Source organism: Gobio gobio (genome assembly GCF_949357685.1).
Source record: "Gobio gobio genome assembly, chromosome: 22".
In the NCBI taxonomy this organism is placed as follows: Eukaryota; Metazoa; Chordata; class Actinopteri; order Cypriniformes; family Gobionidae; genus Gobio; species Gobio gobio.
In genome coordinates, this window is record NC_137118.1 from 9317308 (window position 1) to 9341484 (window position 24177).

Here is a 24177-nt window from a genome sequence, read left to right on the forward strand (position 1 = left end):
TATCAAAAGCCCGCCCGCACTCTTGCAGATGCAGAACAAATCATTATGTTGGAGTGAAATAAACAGTTACACTCTAAAAAAAAGATTCTATATGGCACCAAATATGGTTCTTCACCATTTTTGGTGCCATATAGAACCTTATTTTTAGAGTGTATGGAAATGTAGAAATTAAAGCTAAAGCTCCAATCTCCTCCTGAAAATCCAGAAAAAAGTCTGTTAGTGCCTCAGTGACAACTTCACTCAGAGAAGCGCTAAATCTCAGCTGTCAATTATGACGTCACACCTCCCGTTTTTATAGCATCAAATAACTAACTAAAACAAAACGTATTTAAAAAACGAACACTCAAAATGATCAGCGTGATAAAAACTGCCTAAAATGACAGAAACCATCTTTAGGGAAAAAATTATTTGAAGTGTAATTTTATTGTTTAGTTTGTCTCACATCACATTAGAATACATGGAGGGGCGGGGGTTATGAGCTACTGTATACTGGGACCAACCAACTGGGGGCGATCGAGGAGTGCTGCAGGCTTGGCATCGCCAATGTCCAAATATGGCGCTGACATTTTGCGCTGATTTGTGACCTGCGTCTGCGCTGTAAATTCGCGATATCAAAACTCCCACAGTACAGTACATTTTACTGCAGAACGACTCATTATGTCGGTGTGAAATAAACAGTTGTGGAAATGTAGAAGTAAAAGCTAAAGCTCCAATCTCTCCAAAAAAGGATCTCTCCTCGTCAATCATCCCCGTTTTTATAGCATCAAATAACTAAAAACTTAAAGGAACACGCCTACTTTTTGGGACTTTAGCTTATTCACTGTATCCCCCAGAGTTAGATAGAGTCCATACATACCATTCTCATCTCCGTGCGTGCCATAACTCTGTCTGACGCACCCACCGCTAGCCTAGCTTAGCACAAAGACTGGAGGTAAATGGCTCCAGCTAGCCTACTGCTCAATAAGTGACAAAATAACGCCAACATTTTTCCTATTTACATGTTGTGATGTGTATAGTTACATCGTGTACTAAGACCGACGGAAAATGAAAAGTTGCGATTTTCTAGACTGATATGGCTAGGAACTATACTCTAATTCCTGCGTAATAATAATAACTTTGTGCCGTACCATGGGTGCAGCGGCGCAGTGATATTACACAGCACCTTACGCATTATTACGCATTTCGTTTATGATGGATGTGCTTTTTTGAGCTTCAGACTCAATGGACCCCGTCACTGCCATAAAGCTTGGAAACATCAGGATATTTATTAATATAACTCTGGTTGTGTTCATCAGAAAGAAGAAAGTCATATACACCTATCTTGAGGGTGAGTAAATCATGCGGTCATTTTAATTTTAAAGTCAACTACTCCTTTAAGTAAAGCTGACACATTTTTAGTAGAAACAACTTAAGCTCATGCAGTTACATGAGTTTTTAAGTAATGTGAACAAGGATGGTTTGAGTGAAACTAACAACAGTGAAAGTTTAGTTTTTTGAGTGTGTAAAATGAGCGGCTTTACTTATTCTTATTAAATATGTTAATTTGACATGGTGCTGTTTAATTTTCAAATACTCCAACTGAGGGCATTCTGTATATTGCCTGCATGCAACAAGCCTCTGTCAGATTTATTATGAGGCCCTTTGACTTTCTAATCAATAATCATGCACAATATTAACAACAGCTAAACGCTGAAATGAATTCTTGGCTCGGGGCTCAGAGAGGATCAAACTAATCAAACATGCACGCAAATCACACACACCATAATTGAATCTTTCTGTAGACAAAGTACTTCAGCTGCATTGCAGTTTGATCTGTGGTTTCCAAAATGCTTTTATGGACAGTAATACATCAGTGGCCCGGAGTGAGATGGTCACTAATGAGACTGACAAAAGTGGGCAGTGGGAAGGCTGATCGCTCTAATCTTGCTTTGCAGAGCCAACTTTCAACCTCAAGCCTTTGCTCTCTGTGCAGCCACTAAGGAAAACAGGCTGTTATAATTGGTGCCGCCACATCATGTTTTTCCTGTCCAAAGTAATGGGAAGAAAGCAAGCAAGGAGGAGTGGTGTGAGAAAGAGAGGGATGGCGGTTAATTATATGCCGCATGCTGTAGAGTGACATAATGGTGCTTTCATAAGCGTTCGCATGCTGTTTGTACGCATGCACAAATGTGGTTCTTCAAATCCGATATCAAATAACACATTTATAAGGAACTCAAATGCTTGTAACATTTGATAAACAATAGCAAATCAAAACGATGATCATTAGAACGCTGGATTTGATGGGTTTTTAGGATTTTAGCTTACAGCCGTTTCATATTTCTAGATTCATTTGTATCCGATTCCAGCTTAATTGTGTTTGTTGATTGAATTATCATAAATTGCATTTTTAAAACCTTTCTCTGGTGCTTTGTTCTGAAGATGGTACTGCGGCTAACAAAAATGTTCTTTGCTAACGGTCCCATTAAAGTGTTAGTTCACCCAAAAATGAAATTTCTGTCATTAATTACTCACCTTCATGTCGTTCCAAATCCATTAGACCTTCGTTCATCTTCGGGACACAAAGATATTTTTGATGAAATTCGAGAGCTCCCTGACCCCACCATAGACAGCTATTTAATTAACACTTTCAGTAAAAACATTGTTAAAATAGGGTAGAGTGGGGGGGGAAACGCTCCGATGGAGTAAGATGCCCCCCTGTTTTTCCAAAAATAACCACTAGATAAAATCAAGATACGTTTTTGTTGTTGCTATGGACTTTGACCAGAATGATGTAGAAGTTTTCATGCGTACCTGAGAGAAAACGGATTTCATGTTGTGTGATATCATTTTTAACAGTACGAAAAAAAGTGTTTTAAAGCTTGTTGTTTTGCAGAACATGATATGAGAAGAGCAAGGCCTGTAGTTAATGAGTATGTGTTATTTAAGGAAAATATAATTATATTTTCAGAATGACAACTTTTTTTTTCAAACCTATAGTCTGTGGGGTAAAACGTCCCCAGGGGGCATCGCTTCCCCCTATCATAAATACTGCATGTAGTTATCATGTTCTGAACATCAAATTCTTTGTTTTTCCATCAAATGTAATCTAACTAGGTGGTTGAATAAAAATATTTGGACTTTAAATTTAAAATTTACCTCACATTACATCAGCTAGCTAGTAAGCCAGCCAGTTAGCATCAGCTAACAATATTTTTCAAAAGGGCTGATTTTCAAAATGGTTCATTAATAATATTCATATTTATCTACTGCTATTTTGGCTTGTCTTTTTTATTTTAAGCTGTAAACTTATAAAGCAAATTGCTTTGTCAGAGTGGGGGCATTTTACCCCACACTCTAAAAAATGCTGGGTTAAAAATAACCCAAGTTGGGTTGAAAATGGACTAACCCAGCGATTGGGTTGTTTTAAGCAAACATTTAACCCAACCGCTGGGTTAGTCCATTTTCAACCCAACTTGGGTTATTTTTAACCCAGCATTTTTTAGAGTGCACCCTGTTGGTGTAATTTTTGTTAAAAATCGAATAACATGAAAACTCTGCACATTTTTCATACTTGCCTCATAATTTATGTAATTGCCACTGAAAACTAGGACAACTGTTCTAGACACATTTAACTTTTGTTTCACAGAAAAAGTTACACAGTCCTTATAGGTTTAGTTCACTTCTAAATGAAAATTTCCTGATATTTTACTCACCCCCATCTCATCCAAGATGTTCATGTCTTTCTTTCTTCAGTCGAAAAGAAATTATGTTTTTTTGAGGAAAACGTTACAGGATTTTTCTTCACATCATGGTTTTCAATTGCAACCAAAATATCGAAGGTCCAAATCAAAGCAGTTTCAAAGCGTTTCGATGGGCTCCAGAGGCTCTGCGTGATCGCATATGAGGAATAGGGTCTTATATAGCAAAACCATCGGTCATTAATTATTTTTTTTTAAATGAATATACTTTTTAGCCTAAATCTTGCTCTGCGATGTGCTAGTAATTGAGCAATCATGTCGAAAACGTCACACTAGATGTAGGCGGAAGTACCACCCCAAGGGAACGTGCGAGGACTAATACAAACTCCCTTTACCAAAAAACACTCCATCTTCTTTTTTTGCTAAAGGGCGTTTGTATTAGTCTTCACATATGCGCTTTATAAACACGGGGGCGGTACTTCCGCCTACAACTAGTGTGACGTTTACGATGTGATTACGTCATCCTCAGCACCTCACAGAGCTGCACAAGATGAACAATTTAGGTTAAAAAGTATATTAAATAGTATTTTTTCTTTTTTTTTAAATGACCGATGGTTTCGCTAGATAAGACCCTATTCCTCATCTGGGATCACGCAGAGCCTCTGAAGCCCATCGAATCGCTTTGAAACTGCATTGATTTGGACCTTCAACATTTTGGTTGCAATTGAAAACCCTTATGTGAAGAAAAATCCTGGAATGTTTTCCTCAAAAAAACTAAAAAAAAAATTTTCGACTGAAGAAAGAAAGACATGAACATCTTGGATGAGATGGGGGTGAGTAAAATATCAGGACGTTTTCCTTTTGAAGTGAACTAATCCTTTAAGGGGGCGTTTTCCCCCACTCTACCCTAGTCCATGTGACTCCAGTGGTTCAACCTTATTTTTATGAAGTGACGACTCGAGGATACTTTTTGTGCGCAAAAACAAACAAAAATAACTACTTTATTCAACAATATCGTTCTAGCCTGCGTCAGACTCCAATGCAGTTTACTTTGTAAACGTTGCAGTGCTTTTCGAGTTCTACGGCAGCCGATGCTGTTCGCTTGAGCACCACGACGCATGCGTTTTTACTATATAAACTGCATAGGAGTCTGGGCTAGAATGAAATTGTTCAATAAAGTCGTTTGTTTTTGCGGACAAAAAGTATCCTCATCGCTTCATAAAATTAAGGTTGAACCAGTCACATTGACTATTTTAACAATGTCTTTCCTATATAGCTTTCTGGGCTTTGAAAGTGTTAAATTAAATAGCTGTCTATGGAGGGGCCTGAGAGCTCTCCTTCATTTGTGTTCCGAAGATGAACGAAGGTCTTACAGGTTTGGAACGACATGAGGGTGAGTCATTAATGACACAGTTTTCATTTTTGGATGAACTAACCCTTTAAGTGATGAAAACATTTTTAACTAGTGCAGGAGCATGCAGAGAAATCCAATCCAGGGACAACACCAGGCACTGGTTCAAGAGAAAAGAAATCTTATTGTCTGTGCATGTCTAGCTTTCTCAGAGGCAAATGTTCCTATTCCTTCAGAGGTATTTTACTACCCAAGAGCTTTATCATCAGTTGAACTGTCGGAGGCTTTTCATTTCCTTCAAGCACACCCAGACGCTCACTGTGACATTAGCCTCAAGCTGCATGTGCTTCTCACACTGATCTATGACCAACCTTCTTAAGGTGTTTCCATGTTATGTTGATAGCCTGATGTTTTTCCATTGCCTAGTCTATTTGTCTAGCATTGCTGTTTATGTGTAAACATCACTGGAACTATGTATTCTACCACTGCTGATAGCCGGATTTCAGATTGTTTTTTTGTGCCAAATGTCATGCAAAACATTTAGCATCTGGATTTCAAGTAATGATCGATTGAAATTGAAATGCACGACTAAGTTTTTTTCATAGCAAATCATATGCAGTCACGAAAAACACATTTTCACAAACATTTCTTTGCATGTTGGAAGTGGATGATTCCGTCCACCGCTTCTAATGTCCTGTTCAGTCATTCCTGTCACATCAAGTGTAAAATGAAACTGAAGCCGGGCTTTTAGAAGGTGCAAACTTGCGTCAACATGACATTTCATTTAATAGAATTTAGAGCAGGGCAAGACACCACTAGAATACGAAATAAGAAATTAAGAGAGGTGCAAGGGTGAGACTGATCTCATATCTAAGGATGACCTCTCAAATAATATACTGCACAAGAAAATTTAAAGGTAATTTCCATGATAAACCTTAGCTATTTTCTAGCTTTAAGAGCAAATTTAGTGGTATATGTGAAGTAGGACAATGCTACAGTACAGATAAGGAATATAAGAATCCAACCAAACCAAACAAAGAATAAATAACTGAATCAACTGAATCATTACTTTCAAACCAGAATTATTATGTTTAGGAGTTTATTTTGTTTCGGTCTTTGCTTTGAAGTTTGTTTTGTCTTTGCTTTTTATTCGGTCTTTAATTGCTTAGATTTTTGTTGTTTTTGGATTTGCTTCTATTTGATTTTTGTTGTTTATTTTTTTCTTTGCTTTGATTTTTGTCTTTGCTTTTTATTTTGTTTCTGTCTTTATTTGCTTTGATTTTTTTGTTGTGTTTTTGGATTTGCTTCTGTTTGATTTTTGTTGTTTATTTTTCTTTGCTTTGATTTTTGTCTTTGCTTTTTATTTTGTTTCTGTCTTTATTTGCTTTGATTTTTGTTGTGTTTTTGGATTTGCTTCTGTTGGATTATTTTTCTTTTTTTTTTTCTTTGCTCTGATTTTTGTTTTGTTTGATGGCTTTACTTTGATTCTTGTTTTGTTTTTGGCTTTGAATTTGTTTGATCCTTTTGTTTTTGTCCTTGTTTTGCTTTGATTTTTGTTTTGTCTTTGACTGATTTGATTTGCTTCTGTTTGATTTTTGTTGTTTGCTTTTTCCTTGCTTTGATTCATGTTTTGTTTTGGGCTTTGGTTCTGTTTGATCCTTTTGTTTTTGTCTTTGTTTTGTCTTTGACTGCTTTTTATTTTGTTTTTGGCTTTATTTGCTTTGATGTTTGTTTTGTTTTTTGATCTGTTTCTGTTTGTTTTTTCTTTGCTTAGATTTTTTTTTGCTTTTGTTTTTGCTTGGTCTAAGGCTTTGCTTTTTATTTTGTTTCTGCTTTATTTGCTTAGATTTTTTGACTTTGATTCCTGTTTTGTTTTTGGCTTATAGACCAATTATCAGCCTACGTCACTCAGGTTCAACTGCGCATGTCGGTTGCAAAAGACGATAGGGAAAATATTATAATGTATGAAACACATTGGTTTTAATCGTGCTTTAGGCTATACATATAACAACAGTTGAATGAATTCAGCAAATATGCAGTTAAATTTGATTAAATGTTTGATTCAATTGCTGACACTGAAAGAAAATAAAGAAAATATGAAAGTTTAAGATTTTGTACCGTATCCATATACTTTTCTATACGTAAACGCTATATATCCCTGGTTTTCTGCAACCTAGCTGCGCGCGCATCCTGTATGTTTACAAACAGACAATTGGTCTATAGCTTTGCTTTAATTCTTGTTGCGGCTTTAGTGTACCTCCAGTTTATTGTTTATGCAGAAAGCATTTTTAACAATTATGTTTCAGTCTTATTAAGTCAAAAAATGTATTATGCAATGGCAGAAAAAAAGCATTTCTTTGATATTTCCTGAACCTTGTTATAACAAAGAAACACAGATAATCCATTTTTGTGACTGAAAAACAGAACAGCACAAAACCATACTTTCAAAGGCCAATCCAATTTGCTGCTGTACACTAGCAAAGCTAGTATTTCCTTTGCCTGAAAAATATAGCAAATTAATTACTTCTGTGAACTCCAGAAAACGAATCTGCCGCTTGAATGCACAAGCTAAATCTAAATTCATGCCAAATATCTTTCCATCTGAAAGATACATTGAGTGAGAAGCAGAACTGACAGGCAGCGATAGCTTATCTGTAATACATGGACAACATCCAGCCACTCAGGAGGTGTGGAGTATTTGACAACAACAATTCAGAATGCCAGCCTTTGTGAGAGCTTTCAATCTCTCGGAAACCTTTTAGAAATGTTTAAATTAAGTTTCTATAGAAATATGAGGGAAAACACAGTCAGAAAAAGACCCCAGTCCTTTACAGCTATTTCATAGGCTTAGCGTGCCCATATCTGTGCAGTCACAAGACTTTAAGCTCTGAAGGCTGCCAAGTAATGGCACGTTTAAACCCCTCAAATCACACAATCATGTCCATGACACCATAAAATACCTAACATAAATATTCAACAGTTCTTTAATTTGCTTGCTTAAGTAGGCTCTTACAGATGGCACAGGATTGAATTTATGCAAATAGCAAAACCACTGCATGCCTTTGTACCATAAAGGAGACTTTTGAAGCCTGTTTTTATCCATTTACAGCTTTGAAACATGGTTTACGTTTACATGAAATGAACAAATTGAAAAGACAAAACATCCCAAGTAGAACAACTACAAGCAGAACATATTTATTTAACAAAAACAGGCACTAAACAGTTTGGTATTCAATTCTGTCTTTAATGGTTATGACACGAACACTCAGAAGTGTATTTGTAACTTTTTTACTTTTCGACGTGACATTATTCGCTTTCGTAAAAGCACAACTTCTTCCACGGCTAATGAACAAACCGCATCATTTCCTGCCAAATGAGGCTGGAGACAAGCGATGCCTTTTCAGATGTGACCCAGAGTAACGTGTCTGCGTTTGAATAATGTTGGCCTTGCTGTATTTATAATGCACTTCTCCCCTTTCCCCAGTAATGAGTGGCATGGAAAGGACACAGCATGCCTGCTCTTTTATTAAAACAAATGAAAGATCCATTATGACACTGAATAGTCAGGCTCTCCTCCTCCGCATGGCAGTAATGTAAGAGAAGGAGGGTAAGTGGAGGGTGTAAAAGCAAAGGTAGAGGCCTGTCATTCATTAGCCTGATGTACTATTCAGCTTTTGCAGTAAGTCACGATTTTAAGCCTTGATGAAAATGCACAGCCGCTGAACTGAGAGACCAAGAAAGTTACAAAAAAGCAACTTGGACATCACATGTAACATTGCAATTTTTAATAACTATGGGAAGTGATTTTTACATGGTAAGTATATTATAAATTGCTTGATTTATTATAGCTTCTTTAACCAGAGCTATAAAACTGAGGGACTTTCATCAGACTGACATTGTTATTTTAAGCCTATAATAACATCTACATAATACATAGCTCAAAACAACCATTATGGGACGATAAAACATGAAATGACTAAAGAAAAAGACATTAAATTGACTATTAAAGTATGTGATCTTAAACTATTCAGCTGGAACATTTTGAGAAAGACCAAAATACCAAGTGGTTTGAAAGTCTGGGGCAAAAACGACAATGTCCAGTGAGCGCATGTCGAAAAGTGGGAAATGATGGCAGCTCGGTGAGATTTGAGAGGTCCTCTGACAGACTTGGAGCCAGCAGTGCCCGTTAGAGTAGCTGAGAGTTGACACCTCAGGGCTGGACAATAAATACACAAGTATGTTTATCGTCTGTGACAGAAAAGCACTAGATTGTCACATCCTGGGTCGGCGACCTCCTCCGACCCGATCTCTGGGAATGATTCGTAGCTCCGAGCCGTGTTTCAGGAACACGTTTCCTGTAGAATCGGAGACATCCATTACATTACATCCAGTATATGGCACATTTTCCAATTACAGCTACAGCTTTTTTGGTTCATTTTTGGTACAGCTTTATTAAAAAAAATATAACAGCACTTGTACGTTGCATACAAGCATCCCTCTGCTATAAGAAACTCACTCAGCTCAGCATATGAAAATAAATCTATTCAGGTGTCTGAGTATAGGCTATATTTAGTATGTGATTGTATAACTTCAATCCAAGCTGAAGATACAGGTGTCCATAACACAAACCCTACTGCATAGGGTCAGGCTAGACATGTTGCTACTATAAAACTAATGAATTACAGCTCATTTGACATTTAGGGCTCAACCCATGACATGCAAGAAAAATTACAGGGCATTTTCGTGTGATTACATGCAACGTGGCACTTAGGGAAGAAAACACTGACAGAACGTCGTTGATTATAGATAGATGGCTTCAACCTTAAATGAAAAGTAATGCAGGACGGAAAACATTTAGTCAGGGGAATAAACTCAAAACAATGGGGAATTGTATAATTGAAGCACATCAATATTCATTAGGTAATATGTGAAATTGACATGCAGAGCCTATTGAAGGAGTCTCAGGAAATCATTCGATCTCTCAAAAGCTCCCCAGGCGGATACACATGAACAATATGAGGCGGTAAACAGAAGGATCCATTCATTTGCATGCGGATGATTATGAAGGATAGGCAGGAAAATCTCAGCCACGCATGTAAATGGTGAGAGAGAGAGAGAGATGAGAAAATGCAGGGAAGAGGAAGTTTAAAAATTTGGAAGGTGGATTAAAGCACCAACAAATCAACAAACACGCATTTGCACAGGCAAAAAGAACAGAAGTATCGCTATTTCCAGCCCTGTGTGATATTCGGATATAATCAAAACACTTTACAGCTGACAAAATGACATTTATTATTGCAGAGGGCAGCCCTGATCGAGAGAAGTAGAGACACCAACCTGCTGTCTGCGCCGGGTTGATCCCGATGCCATCTACACAAATAATAAGTCACAGAGAACATCAGCGACGTGAATACATACACAAACCAATCATTCTTAAACACAATCAATGAATCAGACAGATGGGCAAAAGACGCACTGAAATGCTGAACAATCACAATTCAAACCATCTCATTTACAATTACTGCCTTGTGTTGCGAGAGGCGAGTTATGTCTTCGTTCTGTTTAGCATTTTTTCAATAAGTCCTCATGACGCAGCATCAACGAGTGTCCAACTACAGCTATACAAGTACACAAAATGGCTAATTTCGAATGTGCTCTGACAGATTTAAGTGAGTTTAAGTAAGTAATTCACCAGCCTTTTTGTCTGATTCATTAAAGACATGACATGAAGGCCAAGTATGGTAACCCATATTCGGGATTTGTCCTCTGCATTTAACTCATCCAAGTTAGTGCACACACATTAGGAGCAGTGAGTAGTAAACACACACTGCAAACCGTGGACAAACACCTGGGGCCCGTTCTTCGTACCTCGCTTAATACATCTAAGATGATTTGACAGATCCCAGATCTTTTAATCGTGATAACTGATCTCTGGCTAATTTGGTTCTTCAAACGAACTTGCGGATTGGATTAAAATATCTGGATTAAATGATCTAAGATCACTGCGCGTTCTTGTGTTCCCTGAAGAGGGCAGATGTATCGATACTCGAAACCACGATCAGCAATGCAGCGATTGGCTGGCGTCAAGACAGCAACGTAATGACATCATATAATTAAGAAAGCCACCTGGCAAAAAACTTGGCAAATTATACACAAAAAAACACACGAATTTCTGGACCTTTATAAGGAAACAGCTAAACGACCAAACCAACATAAAAGTTATAATAGATAAATGATAAATGTTTTTAGTTTCTACATGATTACCAATTATTTATATTCACGATTTTAAAGAGTAGCCTATTTGTACACCCTTTACATTTTTATTTCAATGTTGTAATTGAATTTTTTATTCAATTTGAAGCAGATTTGTAACGTGACAGTATTCAAGTTTCTTATGGGTCAAGATCAAATTATCCCCTCTTGCGCTGCATCAAGCCACTCCCATAATATCCGTGATCACTTAATGCACGGCTCAGATTAACTGTACAACATGTGATGTGTGTAAACCAATAAAAATAAAATTATATTAAGTAATTATTCCATCACAAATAAATCGCTCAATCAAGTGGCTGTCTAGTATTATACACAACATTATACATTCTCATATACATATACAATATAACATTTTTATATTATTATTTAAAATTATTATTATTGCCCCTGGTTCAGTAATGCACTCTTGTAATAAAGTAGCAGTGGCTGGGACAGATTTTAAGTATCACCTCAAGATGCAATCTAATCCTGTTTACATGAAATAAGCCTGCTCCCGAGCAGGTTTAAGCTTACGGACCTGTTGCTATGACAGCAAGTTCAGGATGAGCTTCGAAGAACCAAACAATCCAAGATCATGTCAAATTGTCAACAATCAAATCCAGCTAACTGAGTTAGCGAGGTACGAAGAACGGGCCCCTGGAGCTGTGGGCAGCCATTTACTTGCTCAAGGGCACCTTAAGGCTGGCGTACACTGTGAATTCGGACACTCGGGAGGTCGTGAGATATTGCACACGCTATCAGTTAACTTGATAATCGCATCAAAGCAGCTGGTACACGGCACGACTGTATTGCACGGCGAGCCGGCGGCAATCACACGAGGAAGAAAGAAAAATAATTTGTGTTCAGATTATTTGTTGAAAAGCAGAGAACAGCAGCCATTCCTTTCAACAGAAACAACCAGAGAGAGAGAGAGGGAGCGCGTGCGTGAGTGTGTGTGTGAGTGTATGCACGCTGTATGGTTGCATCCACTGTGCTATAGCCTAATAATACTCATAGATCTAGCCTTTGTGACGTGGTCATGCATGATTTGGCAATAGGGGACAGCATACGCTGGTGAAAATCGGGCCAACTCCCACTCTTTTAAACATATTTAAAAATGATCATGAGGTCGGGAGGTGCTCTTAACGTGCTCGGCTCGTCTCGTAATTCCTCTCACACGCTGCGAGCCGATAACATACGAGCATCCACGATGTCCACGAGATTTCTCCAGAGAGAGAAAAATCGCCTGCGAGTTCGTACGACAGCAAAAATCGCACCGTGTACGCACACGGCTTTAGTCAATTCCTGCCGGCATGCTTTGCATATGGCTGGAAATGGAGAGTTAATATTGAAATTAAGTGTTATTTTATGTATTTTTGAGTGAAGTAAGCATCTGTTTTGAGTAAGCATCTGTTAATGTTTAATGTTCAGTTATGTTTGACATTTGAAAGAGTTTCTGTTATGTTGAAGTTTTGACCGTTACCATTGTGCAGAAGAGTAGAGCTTACGGTTAAGTTGTGGATAACTGCATTTATACTAATATTATAGAGCATGTTGCTTTGATCAATGAGCAATAGCTTTGCTAATGCCAGTGCAGTAACAAGTTTGTTTCTGTTTGTGCTGTGCCAGCAGCATACAGTTTATTAATCGTATACTGTAACTCAAAGTCAAATATAAACAGGTCTAAAAATATTAAATTGTTTCATGGACTAAATAATGTAGGTGATTTTACATGATTTATTCAGGTAGATTGCATTAAAGAAAGCGAGCTTTAAAAACTACTCAAAAATATTGTGTAATATCGTTACCATAATTTTTAAGTAAATAGCACATAACATTTTTTACGGTGTAGTTCATAAGAGTCAGTTGTTTGTAAATTAGGCTACTGTAGTTTTGCTATTTTTTAGTGCAGTTATAGAAGAACCCAACCCAATGATGATACAAATGTGTTAGGAGTCGCTATGTGGTTGTTAGGGTGCAGTGGGTGGTTGCTAGGTGTTTGTACTTATACTCTGGTTTAAGGCAGTGGTTCTCAACCAAAACGGTCAGGACCAACCTGTGGCATTTTTATAAAGAACATATATGTTTCTAGTTATTCCAAGATCTAAAATATCTTATTAATAGAAATTGAGTAAAACTTGTTTTAAGAATTCTTATCCTTATGAATAAGAGTCATGTAAATGCATTGGTTAAAAATAATGGGATCCCTGAAGAACATTCAGCTCTTATTATGGGGGTGGTCGTGGCCTAATGGTTTGAGAGTCGGACTTGTTATCTGAAGGTTGCGGTTCGAGTCTCAGGTCTGGCAGGAATTGTCGGTGGGGGGAGTGAATAACCAGCGCTCTCCTCCACCCTCAATACCACGACTTGAGGTGAGACCCTTGAGCAAGGCACCGAACCCGGGCGCCGCAGCAATATGGCTGCCCACTGCTCTGGGTGTGTGTGTGTTCACTACTGTGTGTTTGCAACTGGGTTAAATGCAGAGCACAAATTCCAAGTATGGGTGACTATACTTGGCCACACGTCACTTCACCGCACTTAAAACTTTGGGAATTTTTAAATATTATTGTAGGGACTTATTTTTAGTTTTTGAAGACAAAACTGGGGCCTGTTGAGAACCACTGGTTTAAAGATTTGATCAAATATGAACATTGTGATAGTGACAATAATAATATCAACAACTTACCGTTTGTAATGATGGCACTTGTGGCTGCTTGCACTTTAAACTTTAAATGAAAGAAGAAAAAACAAACAAGTTTTATTGTTCATCCATTAAAAACTTATGCTGATAGTTTGACATGTCCCATAACAGCACGACACAGCCCAACTGTCAGGCAGGGATAAGAAAAAAATCCAACTTGAGCGTGTGATTTAAAGAGTCTATTCTAGAAAACAGAAGCCTTCAAAATTGTAAGGAAAGAGCTCTCTGGGCTGTCACTGTCACCACGAAGAGCCACGAAAGTAACAAACAAACAAAGACAAATTCCTTCTGAAGGGGCTTTGAAAAACTTTTGGGGTGTCCTGAAATCATTTCTACACCACTGAACAGCATAAAACTGATGGAACGCAAGATGCCAGGCAGGTGCCAGATTAATTGACCAGCAAAATCAATTGTGTAACTGCTAAGGATGTATATGAAATTCATTGAATACAGATTTTTGTGGGGGTTTATTCAGTTTCTCCATTGTCTACTTTTTGTTTGGCTTTGTCAGGAGGAAAAGGGACAACAACAACAATGAAAGATCATATATAACCATACATTTTTTACCTAAAATAATTTTGGTTCTTAGGAACCTAAAAATAACTGGTTCATAAGAGACAGTTGTTTGTAAATTAGGCTACTGTAGTTGTGCTATTTTTTAGTGCAGTTATAGAAGAACCCAACCCAATGATGATACAAATGTGTTATGAGTGGTTGTCATGGAGTTGCTATGTGGTTGTTAGGGTGCACTGGGTGGTTGCTAGGTGTTTGTTTGTAAAAAATAATTTGTGAGAGGGTAAAAAAACCCCTGAAAATAAGCCTGTGCGTTTTGAAAAAGGCACTTAATCATTCTTTCTGGCTTCCACTTGATGCATTACATCTTCCTATTATGAGGTTGTCAGATTTGCCATTTCAATATGTCAAAAAGAAGCAACGACCCGAGCTAATCTGCAACGTCGTTCTGCCATGCCGTAGGTCTGCGTGCTCTGAATGCAGCAGTGAAACAGCCCAGACAGCCAACAGGAAATCAAGAGGATTCCAAGTCGAATTTTTACCTAATTTCAAAACATTTATGGCTAATCATGAAGGATTTAATTGTTTTTTTATATTACTGTATTAGCTTGAAAAGATTAGGCCTTTTTTTCCAGTTTAAATAGTTGGTCTATGCCAAGTTTTAAAAATGGAGTACTCAACTGATATGGGTTTTTTAATGGCCGACACTGATATAGAAAATATAAATGGAAATATTTAACCAAAACTATTTAATGACTGCAAATGAGATGTACACCAAATTGTTTAAATATAGCAACTTTCTTTTACACAACATTTACTCAAAATTCACACACACACACACGCACACACACAAAACTGAAAACATTAATTCCTTACAATCCACTGCCTATTGGCATTATATACATATTAAAAGGTCCCATGGCATGACATTTTCATTTTATGAGGTTTTTTAACATTATTATGAGCTCCCCTAGCCTGTATATGGTCCCCAAGTGGCTAGACATTTTGATAGGTGTAAACTAGGGATGTTCATATTGACCGTTTAACCGTTAACCGAAAGTAAGAATTTTGACTGATTAATACTATCAGTTAAACGGTTTAAACTTTTTTTTTTTTTTTTTTCTGCATGGTTAAAGAAAAATATGCTATATTTGCATATTGCAACAACCACACGTGTCTAAACAGACGTATTTCGCAAAATAAAGCAATGGAAAAAAAGTAGGCCTACTCAGTGGGACCATTTCGACTTCGGTATTAAAATACAGCAGTAGTACAAGCGCTAGACTGGTGGAAAGCAAATGAAAGGTGCTTCCCGAGGCTGGCCACTCTAGCGAGGCATTATCTCTGTATCCCAGGGGCACCAGTGCCATCTGAAGCCTTGTTTAAGGCTTTTCGTAGTGTGGTTTTGGTAAAGTTTACTAAAGTAAACATTGTCACGTATGTTCTTCTCGTCGCTGTTTCCTGATGGTTTATAGAATGGAAAATAATAACAAAAAACTGCTCTTTATATCACTTAACGGTCACTTAAACATAACAAAATCTATATCATATTAGGAAATGTCTGTAGCTATTGAAAGTTGTCGACTTCTGCTGCACTGTGCGCCTCAGCATGTGCTGACCCCACTCTGATTTTACGTGGCCTACCACTTTGTGTCTGAGTTGTTGTTCCCAATTGCTTCCACTTTGTTATAATACCACTAACAGTTGACCGTGGAATATTTAGTAGTGAGGAAATTTCAGGAATGGACTTAATGCACAGGTGCAACCTATCACGATACCACACTTGAACTTATTGAGCTCCTGAGAGAGACCCATTCTTTCACAAATGCTTGTAGAAGCGTCTGCATGCCTAGGTGCTTGATTTTATACACCTATGGCCATAGAAGGGATTGGAACACCTGAATTAAATGATTTGTAGGGGTGTCCAAATACTTTAGGCAATATAGTGTATATTGATATATATCTACTAATGAAAATTCTGTTGTCAAACTAATTTTGCTAATCAACTGTATTATCTGATTCTACATCGATCATGTTCTGATTTTACTGAGGCCATGACACAGTCAGTGTCTAAAAAAAAAGATGAATCCGACTAAAAAAGGTAGTATTAAAGCTATAGGATATAATTGTGTGTGTGCTTAAGTTCACGTCATGAAACATGCTATGGGATATAGACCATTTAATTCAATGATTTCCCAGAATTAAGCAGAAAGGCAGTCCTAATGCAAACATTGGTGAAGATCATTTTCATGCAGACAATTTATCATGTTTTGAATAAAATATGTAACTAATGTCAGACAAAAGCACCTGAGCTTAAAGGGTTAGTTCACCCAAAAATGAACATTACCCCGTGATTTACTCACCCTCGAGTCATCCTAGGTGTATATGACATTCTTCTTTCAGACGGATAAAATCAGAGTTATATTAAAAATGTCCTGGCTCATCCAAGCTTTATAATGGCAGTGAATTGTCACTTCGTTCTTGAAGTCCATGAAAGTGCATCTATCCATCATATAACTGCTCCAGACGGCTCCGGGAGGTTAATAAAGGCCTTCTGAAGCGAAGTGATGCATTTGTGTAAGAAAAATATCCATATTTAAAAATGTATAACTGATTTTATTTGTCTAAAAGAAGAATGTCATATACACCTAGAATGACTTGAGGCTGAGTAAATCATGGGCTAATATTAATTTTTGGGTGAACTAACCCTTTAATGGCAAAGACATACTGCTAAACAAAAATAAGCTTTCAAATGAGGTTGCAATATGACTCTGAACACTTGTATGCAGAAATGCACCACATCTGTTTTTTTTAGACAGACAATGAATCAACTCACCTCTTCTGCTGCAAATTTCAAGACTGCAGTGAACGGCGTGCTCTCGGGTACACTTAATCTGAAATACAATTATGCTGATTAATCTGTGTGCAACAATGAAAAAACTACCCTGTGTAGAAAGTGTTACTATAAAGAATGTGTTGACCATGTCTGCTCGCTTGTCATTCAATGAGATCAATAATACTTTCAAAAACATTGCATGTAAAAAATCATCCAAACTGGGCGGTGACCATCAGCATTGCAGGTGCTCAAGGCTGAGCTGGTAAATCAGTCTCACATTTGCATCTGCCAAGTGCCAACCAATCAGACACAGCATGACATTTATAGATTACCACAGCACTATTGCAGTGAATGCATTCAATATGGCAAACAGAAGTCAAGGGCAAAAAACACTGATCCATTAAGTTTTTTGCTTCCATAACATGTCTTCTTACAGACTGGTGGAAAAATATCCAAAACACAAATTTAAGAGTTTATTTTATAACACATTAACTATTTGCATATGCAGATTTTAATTACTATATATCATTTTTCACTGAGCCAGAAACCTGCACGTCGGTAACATTTACATACACCAGTCGTATGCCTAAAAATATGGTAATTTTTTCCTTACTGCTGAAATTATTTTCTGATTTATGGAGTGGGGAAAACAAAAGTTCCTTCTGAAAAAAACTTTACCTTTAATAGGCTATATAAACAAAATGAAACAAAAAATTTGGACATGGTTGTAATCCAATGTTCTGATTTTTGCTGTATGCAAATTAGTGCACGTTTAATTAGATACATTTCCCATGTGCACTTTTAATCATAATACTTTACTATGATTAATCAAGTTATTAGTTAACCTATTTTATCTTGCCTTACAGGACTGTCTTACATTACTCAGTTGATAGCTGTGCTAAAACTAAATATTAATACCTACATTTTAAATATATAAATCTGCCAGTTAGTCCATTATTTTATGAAGAAATAAATATATAATTTAACGAAGAAATTAATGAATGAATGAATACATTAGAGAAGCAATCAAGATTACAAAGAACTTTATTCAGCTTCAGCGTCACATAATCATATACGCTCCTATTAGAATCAATAAAATCAGGGTTAATGAAACAATTAAAACAGGAATATTAATGTTGATGTTGTGTGTCATGTGTTGAATGATGTGTCACTCACACTTTAAATGGTAACCGAGGGTCCGACGTCAGCGTGATTTTAAACGTTACTTTGGACCTAATGTAGACAGATACACATATGCACGGAGTTAATTTATAGATTAAATACACCGTTTAACTAAAATAAATTGTTGTTATATCATAAATCGCTTTACTTACATTTTACTGACTTGTATGAGAAGACCGCACACTGTTTACACCGACCCGGAAGATGCAAGGACCCACTGTAACACGTCATCTCTTGCAGCAATGGCACTCTCTTTTCCTTCTCTATTAATTTGCCCTCTCTTAACCTACCAGTGTTAAATTTAATCAATTAGATCATGCTTAGGTATTTTAGAGAAATTATAAAAAGCAGATAAAACAGAAAGGGCTGCAGCTTGTGCATTTCAGTCAGGCAGGTTTCAAGCTGACTCGAAGAGGGTATTACCGTAAAGTGTGTTGTTAATGCACCGACGCATTTTAGACGTAAAATATGCATTATTTATGCATTAAATTGCATATGCAGCGTCATCGAAAAGTATTAAATCATACTTAAAATGTAAAACTATTTCTTTAATTGGTTTAAAAATAGGAGTGGGATCTGCTCACAAATTATGCTGAACCATTTTCTCTGTAATAACCAACCAGCTGGTGTAAATATCAAGTAGCCTAATGGATATGAAAACAAGCTTCTCTGTTATCATTTTAAACCTAACAAACATATTTTTGTCAAATGTTTTGTGCTAAAAATGTGCCTGTGTGGATATTAATGAACATTCTATCAATTCTAGACACAGTTTAAGGTCATTCACAGACTGCATTAGGCTATTCAAAAAAGGAACTGCATATCGTTTTTTCTCAAAATGTGTCACCTCTTTGAGACAAATGTAATTCAGTAGATGCTGATTTGTCCCATTAGATTTTTTCCCCTCCAAGATACGGTTATTGGAATGGAATTTTTGAAGTTTTCAGAAGTTTTTAGGGTGCAAATGCAGCCAGACCTGGCACTCATTCAGTGCAAACTACTTGCATATAGTTTAATTACAGCCAAGAAGTTAATAATGCTGTTCTGGGTTGGGGGGACGAGGCTCCTGCGGTCAAGTTATGGCTTGGAGAGATGACTTTTACTTTACATTTGGAACGAACTAGACACTGTTTGAAGGGAAAACTTGAGCAATTTGAAAAAAAAAAAATCAGGCAATCTTGGTGGAAACCATGTGGACTAATGCATCATTTTGTTAATGTAATGTTTTTTTTTTTAATTTATTTTGCATTTGTATAGGTAAGGAGACATAATTGGTAAGATTGGAAATGTTTTGTATTTCGATAAAAAAAAATGTGCCTGTGTTATAGGTTATTTCTTTAAATATTAAATGAAGTTGTTCCCACAAATCAGGAACACTAGGGTCTATTTAAACTTTTTCTTCAACAAGGCAATTGATTGAATATTAAAGCCATTTTATTTTCTGTTCATTTTAAGGAGCAGACCAAAATCCCCCTCTATGATGAATATAGACATTTGATATGTTTAAAAATTGCTGCTTGTCATTCTAGGGTAATTTATTTTAGTTAATAATTGAGCAAACATCAACATATTGGTCTCATGGCAAAAATCACTGGAATTTAAACGTCTAACTTGTGCTTTAAAGGGTTAGTTCACCCAACAATGAAAATAATGTAATTTATTACTCACCCTGATCATGCTGAAATCACGTGACTTTGGCGCTCCGAACCACTGAATCGATACGCTGATTCGATACACTCCGAGCTTCATGAAGCAGTCTTTTGAAACCGGTTATCAAAGACGTTATTTCGTTTTTTTGTCGCACCAAAAATATTCTCGTCGCTTTATAATATTAATATTGAACCACTGTTCTCACATGGACTGATTTAAATATGTTTTTAGTACATTAATGGATCTTGAGAGTGTACATTTCATTGCTGTCTATGGAGGCCTCACTGAGCCCTCGGATTTCAACAAAAATATCTTAATTTGTGTTCTGAAGATGAACGGAGGTCTTACAGGTGTGGAACGGCATGAGGGAGAGTAATAAATGACATTATTTTCATTTTTGGGTGAACTAACCCTTTGAAGTCTTTGACTTAACAACATTTATCAGCATTTCAACTTTTTTGTTACCCATTGTTGTGTATGTTATTAAAGTTAATTGACAATCACTCCAGTAGGCCTAGTCTTGTATTGACATTTTTTAAAAATATGAAAACCCTGTATTTTCAAAGAAATTCAGTAAGCAAATGCAGACGACCAATTCAGACGACTGAACCAACCAAGCTAACAGGGAACGTTGTCAGAACTTCCCTAACATTCTGGCAAGGTTCTCTCAAACTCAGTTATGCACAAATGTTCTTCTGTTAAAGTGAATAGAATGTTTGCTCAGAGTTATCTTAATAATACTCTCAAAACCTAAGCACAAAAACATTTATACACTGGATGTGCGCATACATTTTTTTTTACATTCAAGAGGAACGTTCCTATAATTTTTGCAAAATGGAATGTTCCCTAACATTCGCATAACCAAGAAACAATGTTTTTAAAGGGGTGGTTGATAGTGATTTCACTTTTTTAACTTTAGCTAGTGTGTAATGTTGCTGTTTGAGCATAAACTACAAAGTTACGATGCTCAAAGTTCAAAGGGAGATATTTTCTTTTAAAGAAATTGCTTTTAAGGACTACAACAAACGGCTGATAGGGACTACAACGAGCTTATTCACGGGTTAGTGACATCACTAATCCTAAAATGTACATAAACCCCGCCCCCGGGAACCACAACAAAGGCCATGTTGAGAAGAGGAAGAGTTGTTGTAGTAGAGCACATTTAGGAGTCTGCTCAAGCTGTCGCATCCGTCTTTTCACATTTATTGCAATACTCGTAACACAAATGCAATAGCATGTTATAAAAGCAAGATGAAACTAAACTATACCTGTTCTATCTTCATGCAGCATATATCCCCTAGCTCTGAAGGCATCTTACAACAGTTCCCACACTAGCAATTTATAGATTATCATGACAGAACATGCTAATCGATGACTTGAAGATAGTTAACTCCACATCAGCTACATAAATTCATCAATTAACCATTCAGAAGCGTCCTGTTGCATCCTACATGTTGCCACTTCTTCTTGAGTCTCTCCATCATTGTCCGACTCAGGTTTGAACATAAAAAGCTGGTAATCGGAGCTGCTTACCTCTTCTAGAAAGGGGGCCAGGGATAGCAGCAGCTCATTAGCATTTAAAGGGACACACACAAAAATGGTGCGTTTTTGAAAACCCTCAAAAAGTGACTATTTTAACATGCTATCTGTGGGGTATTTTGACCTAAAACTTCACATACATACTCCAGGGACATCAGAGACTTATTTTACATCTTATAAAAAGGGGCATTACAAGACCCATTTAAAACATAAAAATCTGGACATTTGAGCGTTCAAAAAACATTTGATTTCATAACTTAATGGGAACGTTAACAGAATGATCTTTCTGTTTCAAATTAGGCTTGAATGAGTTTAGCAACCTTCATGGAAATAGGCCTGTGTGTTAAAATCACACATTTTTTTTCATATGCAAAATCCCACTTAGGCCCAAATAGGAATCGGGGGTGGACTGGTGTCAGAACATTTGATTAATTATATTTTAAATACACATTTGCCTTAATCTGTTTGGCCCAAAGGTCGATTTGCTGGCTGGTCTCGGAGTGAAGCTTATATAGCGCTGGCGGCTGCTGGATTTACGGAGGATCTAACTTGAGTCTCATGAGTCATCCTCATAAAGCAAACCCTGCTCGCTGGCACAATAGGGCACACTGCCAGCAGCTTCCCTTGAGGGACATGTGGGTGTTGAAGAAAACAGACTTCTCAGTGTGACTCGAAACCCAGATTCACTAGATGCTAACAGTTTTGCAGGAGTCCATTACGCTTTTGTCACAGGCTTATTGAAACCCCATAGATGAAGTGGAAAAGTTGATCTGCTGAATACCAACCAGAGAGTAGTGCTTTGCGTCGTTATTGACATTGGATAAAGTTGTTTTGCATCAAATGTGAGCTATTGAGACCACTAAGAATTTATAAAAAAATGTATCCGCAAATGGGAGCCATGACACATTCAAAATGACAAATAGATACAAAGCCTTCAGTAATTAATATTACAGACATGGACACAGAACAAAACTCTGTTCCTCTCTTTGACAAACATCTCCTGAAGGAATTTACTGTCGTATAAATTGATCCTAATCATGTCCTGTGGTGAAGCCCGTAGTGAGTCATTTGTGGCGACAAGCAGCTGTGCGGTTCCTGAGGTGATGATGGGGATGAGATACCAAAAACATCGCTCCTACTGTCAGATAAGCTTTTTTGTATGGACAATCTAGCAAACAATTCAGCTGTGACAACTGAAGGCTGAAGGAAGATGTGGTGAACACTTTAAACAACGTAAATTTAGCCTATATCAGGATCATTTGCCTCTCAAGAGCTGGAGATGTTCAGATCTGGTAGGCCTAAATGAAATGCAAGCACACTTGTTTATTCTTTTTTTTGTTGTTGAAGATGTAGTGTGTACACTCTAAAAAATGCTAAGTTAAAAACAACCCAAGTTGGGTTGAAAATGGACTAACCCAGCGATTGGGTTGTTTTAAGCAAACATTTAACCCAACAGCTGTGTTAAAAAGTCCCATTCACTGGGTTAAAACAACCCAATTGCTGGGTTAAAACAACCCATTCACTGAGTTAAAACAACCCAATTGCTTTTAGAGTGTACATTTTAGCGGCATCTAGTGGTGAGGTTGTGAATTGCAGCAGTCCACCCCTCCCTGTCGAAGCACATACACTCAAAAAAATGCTGGGTTAAAAATAACCCAAGTTGGGTTGAAAATGGACTAACCCAGCAATTGGGTTGTTTTAACCCAGCGGTTGGGTTAAATGTTTGCTTAAAACAACCAATTGCTGGGTTAAAACAACCCAATTGCTGTGTTAGTCCATTTTCAACCCAACTTGGGTTATTTTTAACCCAGCATTGTTTAGAGTGTTGAGAAGCTACGGTGGCCGACACAGGACAAAGATGTCGTCGTCTGAGACAGCAGAGAGTAGCTAGCGCTCTGTAAAGCAGTTTGTCCGTTTAGGGCTACTGTAGAAAAAGGTGACCAGATGTCCCCGTTTTCCGGGCACAGTCCCGGTTTTTGGTGTTCTGTCCCCGACTGGAGCTGTCCCCGGAAATGTCGCTCAAATATCAAAGGAAACATTGTTATCGCTTTCAAGGTATTAACAACTATTCATGTTCAATTAAAGTAATACTGTTTGTATGTGCTTTATAACAGAGCCTCAACAGGGTGCGGGATTGTTTTGTCCCCAAACAATAAAAAAAGTAAAAAGAAAAAAGGAATTTATTTAGTATAAACTTGTGAAAATAAAAATAATAAATGATTATTTATCATATTTATGTTGTTTTATTTTGTAATGTGTTTTTTTAAGTCATGTTATAATATTTTTTTGAACTGCTTGTTATTTACAATGTTATTAACCTTTTTTTTGTTTTGTTTTTTTGTTTTTTTGCATAATCCTAATAATCAAACTAAATCATTATAATTATGAATGTTAATAATAATATAGGGAGCCCACAACAACAACAACAACAAAATCATTCAAACATGTATTGTCCCTGTTTTTTAATTAAAAGATA

The 24177-nt window shown here is 37.0% G+C and overlaps 1 protein-coding gene across 1 annotated transcript; it reads right to left on the reverse strand.

The window, feature by feature from the left end:
- Nucleotides 1–7996: 7996 nt before the first annotated feature.
- Nucleotides 7997–18945, reverse strand: ufm1 (ubiquitin-fold modifier 1). The gene is made up of 6 exons (XM_079804066.1): nt 18665–18945; nt 18507–18563; nt 17331–17388; nt 13967–14006; nt 10366–10398; nt 7997–9383 (listed from the first exon to the last, which is right to left on the reverse strand). Coding segments are annotated over exons 1-6 (273 nt in total). The 5' UTR covers nt 18667–18945; the 3' UTR covers nt 7997–9300.
- Nucleotides 18946–24177: the final 5232 nt, after the last annotated feature.